The 7,248-nt window shown below is 39.3% G+C and overlaps 1 protein-coding gene and 2 long non-coding RNA genes across 3 annotated transcripts; all 3 read left to right on the top strand.

The window, feature by feature from the left end:
* The first annotated feature begins 2,962 nt into the window (after nt 1-2,962).
* LOC117612463 lies at nt 2,963-3,816 on the top strand. Its single transcript, XM_034341145.1, has 2 exons — nt 2,963-3,680; nt 3,803-3,816. Exons 1-2 carry the CDS (start codon nt 2,963-2,965, stop codon nt 3,814-3,816), a joined length of 732 nt encoding a protein of 243 aa, XP_034197036.1.
* A 105-nt stretch (nt 3,817-3,921) lies between these two features.
* LOC117612453 lies at nt 3,922-4,457 on the top strand. The gene is made up of 3 exons (XR_004583405.1): nt 3,922-3,952; nt 4,039-4,228; nt 4,346-4,457. It is a non-coding gene; the product is annotated as an uncharacterized LOC117612453 (long non-coding RNA).
* A 1,897-nt stretch (nt 4,458-6,354) lies between these two features.
* On the top strand, nt 6,355-7,230 carry LOC117612479. The gene is made up of 3 exons (XR_004583408.1): nt 6,355-6,434; nt 6,517-6,659; nt 7,086-7,230. It is a non-coding gene; the product is annotated as an uncharacterized LOC117612479 (long non-coding RNA).
* Nucleotides 7,231-7,248: the final 18 nt, after the last annotated feature.

The raw sequence follows: 7,248 nt of genomic DNA, 5'->3' as shown, positions 1-7,248 counted from the left end.
AAGACAAAAATGTCAGAACATGTTTGAGGTACCTAGAGTGATAAGATGATGCTGATTTTTGGACATGGTACAATACTCGAGCAGATGTACAACTCTGATGAATGAATTTCTGATTCGAGCTTTGGAAATTTGACTTCTGGGATGATAAACAGTACTCACGAGTTTGGATTTTGAAGAAGAAATAAGAATAAGAAGAATGAGGAAGATGTTGGGAAAATAGAGCATCTCCAAAGGAGATGTAAAATTTCCAAGTGGACATGAAATGCAAAATTTTAGTGTTAAAGTTGTTCCAACTGAGATGTCAAATTCTATATGGATTTGAAGGTAGGGAGAGATTTGTCAATAATAACATATCAAAAAACTTGATGTCAAATGTTATTTTAATACTTTTCAATCATGAACTCCACTATCATTTACTGAGTACTCTCTTTGAATACTTTATGCATCATATGGGTCCCATATGTTTTGAAAAATATAATAAAATGATATGACATTTGACATTTTCGGTGGAGTTAAAAAATTTTCTTAAGTGTCAAATTATCACATAAATCATCAAACTTAAATTTGACATCTACCTTGGAGATGTTAAATGCAAAATGTTAAATTAAATTTGATGGCTTATGTGGCAATTTGACACTTTGAAAAAAATTTAACTCCACCCAAAATGGCAAATACCATATTATTTATTATACTTTTTAAAAAAAATGGGGCTCATATAATGCATAAAGTTTGAAAAGAGAATAAATGATAGTGGGGTCCATGACTAAAAAAATATTAAAATAGTATTTGACATCAAGCTTTTTGATATATTATTTTTGACATATCTCTTCCAATCTTCAAATCCATGTAGGATTTGACTATTTGATTGGTGTCGGTTTAGCTTTCAATTTTTGCCATTTCATGTCAATGTGACAATTTGACATATCAGTTGAAGATGCTCTTAATGATTGATTAATCTTCTATATATATAAAGGCAGAAGACTTAAAAATGAAACATTCAAAAACTTTGAAAATACCCATGGTTAACAAACACCACAATCTAATATAATGAGGATATAATTGTAAATTTTTTTTTGCTAAATTACAAAATTAAAAAACAAATTTCACTTAAGTAATTAAGGGGAAAGTATTACTGCCCACTCCACCTCGTTCATCTCTCTCCACTACACCGACATTCCTCTATTTTTTGTTTTTAATTTCCTTTTTTAAAATATTTTTATATGTGAAAATTGTCCTTTATAAAAATAAAATAAAAATTAATAGGTGTGTGTCTAAAAAATTTGGGAAATAAGCTGATATAATCACTTTTTAAAAGTGGTATTCTGAAATAATCAGCTTACAAATTGTGTTCTCAAATAATCACTTGTGAACGTGAAATGACCAAACTGCCCTCCATATAAAAGCACATGTATCAACCCGTTATTGGCCTTTGATTGGCGACCTAACGCAGGCTTGTCTCCCTTTCTCAGCTTTCATTCACGGTTCTCTTCCTCTCTCGGCGGTTTCTGTGTCCATCGACCACCACCACTCTATTTCTCCCTCTGTCACGAAAACCTAAGCAGCACTCTGTCGTTCTCTCTCTGCAGTCAATTTTAGGGTTTGGTGAGGGGGCTCTTGACGGTGAAAGAGAGGGTTTAATCGTGAAATGATGTCTCCCTTAAACGATGTCTCAGTTCCCCCTAAGTTCGAGTCTTGAATCGACGTCGTTCTCTTCTTCTCTGCTCCTTCAGGGCCTAAAAAAACCCTAAATTTTGGTTTCGGTTAGGACTGTGTTCACGAACGTCCTCCTCCTTCTCAATCCTGTGAGACTCGGTTAGGACAAAAGTCGCGATTTGTTGTAGGTGTGGCTGGGATTTCGAATTCGGTTCTGTGCAGAGAAGGAGTTATTCTAAGGTGGGTTTTGTATTTGTTATTGACTAGTTTGTGTTTTTGTATGGTTATCATTTGAGAAGGATAATTTCACTAACCTATGACTGAAGTTGTGAAGTTTAGTAATTAGAGATATTGCAATAATAATGTAATTTAACTGTGAAGTAGATCATGCTGCCATGAAACTTGTATTGGTGTATTGATTTTGCTGTATGGACGATGCAGTGCCTCAAATTGCTATTTGTCATATAGGATTGGTTCTATGGCAATGCTTGTTTTCACTTCCATTTTATGAGTCATATTTAGTGTGGGAAATTATTCTGGTGCCAAGGGCTATTCCATTATAACACACCATTACCTCAGTAGGCCCTGAATTAGGTGTTGAGTAATAATGCACAAGTAAATTTGTTGGTATCATTGGTGTTTCAGCACGTAGTAGCATATTTTGCACCCTTCCAGTGTTAATGTTTAATTATGTGATTTTGAAATACTAAAGTTAGTTGCCGTGGAAATTTTCTGTTCCCTGTGGTATAAAACGTGCTAAATTGTGTTGTTATTCCTTGCTTGCAGCTTGTGATATATGTCTGAAAATGGTATTTTATGGGGCTTCAGTATCTGTTTAGAAATTGCATGTTCATCCATCTAGGTTTAGCAGTTGCAGGTGCAGTAACATTTTGACGTGTCTAGTTTGCACACAGAGTCCATAACTGTGAATACTGATGTTCCATGTGTGGTAATGTATTGCATATGAGCATATTGTAGTAGGCATTGATGCATTTGGAGTAATTCTTGTAGCCATTTCGGCCAAACCCTGTATGAAGTGGATCCGTGGTTGATGAAATTGTTTTCAGCCTTGGGTGGTATTTGGTTTTTTGATGGAATGGGATGTACATTTGGCAGAAGGGAATGTAGATAAGAGGAGAGTGTGGAGAGAGTTGGAGAGTAGAAAAGAGGCTTAAAAACATTTATGGTTTTATCAAATGTATATACATATATCAAAATGGGTTCAAAGTATTAGTTTGAGTAATGTACGTATGAAATATGGGTAACCAATGATCCATATGTATGATGTTGTTGTGCAGGGAACTTGTGAATGGCTTGTAAAGCAAAGCTTATGATTCCTGAGGATGAGAAGAACGAAGGAAAGCCATATGCCCTTTCACACACAAGGACCGCCATTACAACAATAAAGGCGAAGTTCAATACGCAGCAGTTACAGAGGTTCGAGGGGAGTTGTTTTGGTCATCTATTACTGATAGAGGACCTGAAGTGGAATTCACAAATTATCCACGGCCTGTTGATGAGGAAGGCTGATCCTAAGACAGTTACACAGGAGAACGGGATAAAATTCATTGTGGGTAACAAGTTGATACAATTCACAGCCCAACAATTTTGCCTCATCACGGGGCTAAGTTTCGGAAAGCTCCCTTTCATTCCGAAGGCGACAAATGAAAATTGCTCGTTGAAGCGAAAATACTTCAGCACCAATAAACCTGCCACCCTTTTGGACCTACACACTGCCTTCATCGAGTGCACAGATGATGAGGATGCGTTCAAGCTTGGAATGGTCTATTTTGCCAATTTTGTTCTATTGGGTACTGAAAAGCATGTGCTTATTGACATGCGCTATTTGAAGTTGGTTGAAGACCTAGACGAGTTTGACAAGTATCCATGGGGCGCAGTGTCATATGCAATGACAAATGCTTCACTGTTGAGGGCCGTTTCTGCTGAATACCAACGAGTCAAAGTGCCCCAAAAAAGAAAAATGCCCAAACAACGTGGAAACAGAACGCAGACAAGAATGCGAAGTGGTAGACCAAGAGAGTACATCATAAGGGGGTTTGGCTTCGCTCTTCAGGTGAACACATATCCAGCAATTAACTATTTGATGCAAATACATTTACATATATTGATGTTTCAATGTTGTGAACAGATTTGGGCCTTTGAAGTGTTCCCAACTTTGGAAGCATTGCATTTCACGGTCCATGAAGACAATAGGCACATCCCTCGAATATTACATTGGAGGAGCAACACGGTGGCCCGATTTCGGGACGTTATGAGTCAGGTTTTTGAAAACTTTGAGGTTAGATCTGTTTGTATCAGTGATGTTATGATTAGGAAAAAGTACAAAGTTAACTGATTTTTTTTTTTTTTGTGTTTCAATTGGAGGTTGATGTGCAACTTCTCCGGCCAACAGATATTGAGAAGCAACAACCTTACTGGAGTTGGGGTGATGATGACAACGAAGAACCAATGGTTGAATTATTTGGGGATGAGGCCGAAAGAAAAAACCGGCACTTCTAGTGAAGAAAAAGACGCGGATGTTGAGGAAACAGCCACCCTTCCCTCCTCTTCTAAGGTGAGCATGATCTTTTTCCAATGTTGTGAAAATATAGCGAATACGATAGGAATGAAGTGGAAATAGTTTCGTGGTTTTTTGTAAGCTTTGTAACTGTTGCATTATAACTGTATGCAGGCCAAAGGGTCTGTTAATGACGTTCGCAGTTTGAAGCATCAATTACGCAGCACTAAGGATCAGTTGGCTAAGCTACGTAGTTCAAATCGGGGGCTTAGGAACAGAGTTCGTGACTTGGAAGCTATTGTACATAAGAACTGTTTGAAGCATGAGAACGAGTGTGACAGAAATAAAAAGGCTATTCGGGATTTGACCCTAAAAATTGCTGAAGTCGAACATTATTTGAAGTTGGAGATGGAGGAGTTAAAAAAAAATTATGGTGGAGAAGCCCATGAGGAAGTCTGTACTGCCCAGATGAATGACGGAGGGCAGAATGATTTGTCACCCGTAAATGAACCTACTAGTCCGACTACAGCAGCACCTAAAATGGACACTCAAGTTCCAGCTGATGGAGTAGAACCCTTCCCAGGCATGCATACAGAACGGGGTGAAATGGAAGCACCAGTCTGTGGTGATGGAGTGGAACACTTTCCAGCCTCAGATCAACAAGGGGCTCCAAGGGAACCAGAAGTCCCTGTTGATAGAGTGGAACCCTTCCCAGCCATGGAAGTCATAGACACTGAAATTGAAACTTCAGTTCCTGAGAGGCAAGTGGACCAACAACCTCACAAGGTTCCTACCGCTGAAGATGTGAAGCTTCCTAGTGTTGAAGATGCCCTCCTTCCTACTCCGGAAGATGGGAATGGGTATAGAGTTATTTGTAAAACAATGTTACATTTGTTACAGGATTGGAAGAAGACAGAAATTGAGGGGGTGGGATCCAAGGTCAGGCCTCCCATGAAATGTAACATAACTGTGGTTGGTGATGAAGGGGATGAAGGGGATGAAGGGGACAACGAGGCTACTGCCACGGTTCGGAAACCAGCTGGTGAAGGCAAAGGGTGCAGACTTAAGCGGGCTGCGACACCATTGTTGAGTCCATTCACCGATCCCTCCAGGAAAAAGAGCAAGGTTACTGATTTGCATGCACAGACACCTCAGCCCCGTTTTGATCCAACAAAACCCGTGGCCATGGACGATGTGAAGGCTATCATACAACTTTGCAGGGCTTTGAAAACTGACATCAGGTTAGGATTTGTATCTTGGCAAAACCATTTTACTTGTTTTTTGATGTATGCAAACAATTTATACACAGCTATACTATACATGTGTGTGTCATTGTCATATTATACAAGGTGTTCCACTTGTGTATTATATTTTAATTTACCTTTGCAAGTGTTGTTTTTGTAGTGCGGAGCTGGAGCTCGAACCATTTGAAGTTGGGGCAGATTTTTTTTTACAAACTGTTAGATGAAACTGCATGGATGAGCTCGAGGGTAACAATTTGAACCCGGCTTTATTTCGATCAATCTCTTATTTGATGACATTGACTATGTGTGTCAAATTTGTGATATTCACGCGGTTGTTGTGTTCTGAAATAGCAGCACCTTGACATGGCCATGTTTCTAATACGCAAAAGACAACTCTCTCATCCGCAACTATTTGGAAGGGAGTGGACAACCGCCGAGGTTTGTCTGCAGGTAATTTTGTATCCATATTTTGTGTCACTGCAGTTCTTGCATTGGTAGGAGTCATGTTGGTCTCTCCTTTTGGTGCTTTGGTTTGGGTTTATGTAACGTGTATGTCACACTTGGTTGCAGCAATTTTTACAGCCGTTTGCAATGCCAAGTGGGAAAAGAGTCACGAGGAAACAATCTGCTGCAAGCACCGTTCACCCTCCCCCTAACTACCTCAAAAATGTACACCACTTTGTCAATGGGTCATGGCAACATGGGTATGCGCAAGCATGGACGAAAGTGCGCAAGGTCTATCTCCCATATAATGTTCGACAGTCCCATTGGGTGGCAGTAGAAGTCGACTTTGTGCGACATACTGTCACTGTCTATGACTCGTATTCTGATTTTACCTCCAACAGTATGCTTGTCCGATTCATGGAGCCTATTACCCATACGCTTGCAAAGGTGCTGCATGAAATGAGGTTTTATGAGAAATCGGAGGTTGAAGCGGGGAAGAGAAAGGGGACTGACATGTCAAACTTTAACCCATTCACAATTTGCAGAATTTCCGATGTTCCTCAACAAACTGATGGGTAAGCTGTGTTCTTTTAAATCACTATACTCGGATGTTATCAATAGGTGCACTTCTAACTTCTCCACTGCTCGGGTGGACAGTACTTCATGTGGCATTATGACAGTCAAATTTATTGAGTACCTTAGTGCCGGCATTCCTTTACATACCATTGACCCATCGAAGTTTGGCTACTACCGATTGAAGCTTGCAATCGAGGCTTTGAGGGGGGAGGCCTATGTATGAGGTAAAAGTCCTAATCTGACCTCATTGCTGCTTTATTGTTAACTACTGCCTTTGGAATTGCATTGTTATTTACTTCATTGTAGTTACGTCGGACGTATTCACCTGTGATGTCAGTGTTCATTTAAGAGAACTTACATTATGTTGGGAACTTGTCCAACTGAGATTACTAAAAATTGCTACTTTTGTTCTTCAAAGTTTAGGGTATTGGGGATTTGAACACTATAGATGCTAATGTCAATGTTTCGCAACTGGCATCTGATTTACGTATGTCATATGTTCTAAACTCCGACTGTGTGTAATCCAAAACTTGTTTCATGTTCTTTATGAAAGGTTCAAACAATTACTTCTTCAAATTGAACATGTCTTACGACATCTCATTTTCCCTTTATATGAATGCTGAAGTGGCACATATGTCCTCCTTCTGCAGGTGGTCCTTCCAGCTTCATACCCATATTGACATCTCAGATTCTGTACATGGATGTGAAAGAAGTTGCAGGCTGTTTTGTCGTATTGTGAATCTTGAAACTGCCTAAGCAGTTTTTGCGTAACATGGCACAATTTTTGACATTTTGCTCACCACGCGATAAAGT

The sequence above is a fragment of the Prunus dulcis genome, unplaced genomic scaffold (assembly GCF_902201215.1).
Source record: "Prunus dulcis unplaced genomic scaffold, ALMONDv2, whole genome shotgun sequence".
Lineage (NCBI taxonomy): Eukaryota > Viridiplantae > Streptophyta > Magnoliopsida > Rosales > Rosaceae > Prunus > Prunus dulcis.
The sequence above is the reverse complement of the archived record's forward strand: the minus strand, read 5'-3'. Positions and strand labels throughout refer to the sequence as shown.

Excerpts from the sequence above, each read along its gene's own strand:
- LOC117612463 (XM_034341145.1), top strand. The coding sequence starts at position 2,963 with ATGGCTTGTAAAGCAAAGCTTATGATTCCTGAGGATGAGAAGAACGAA.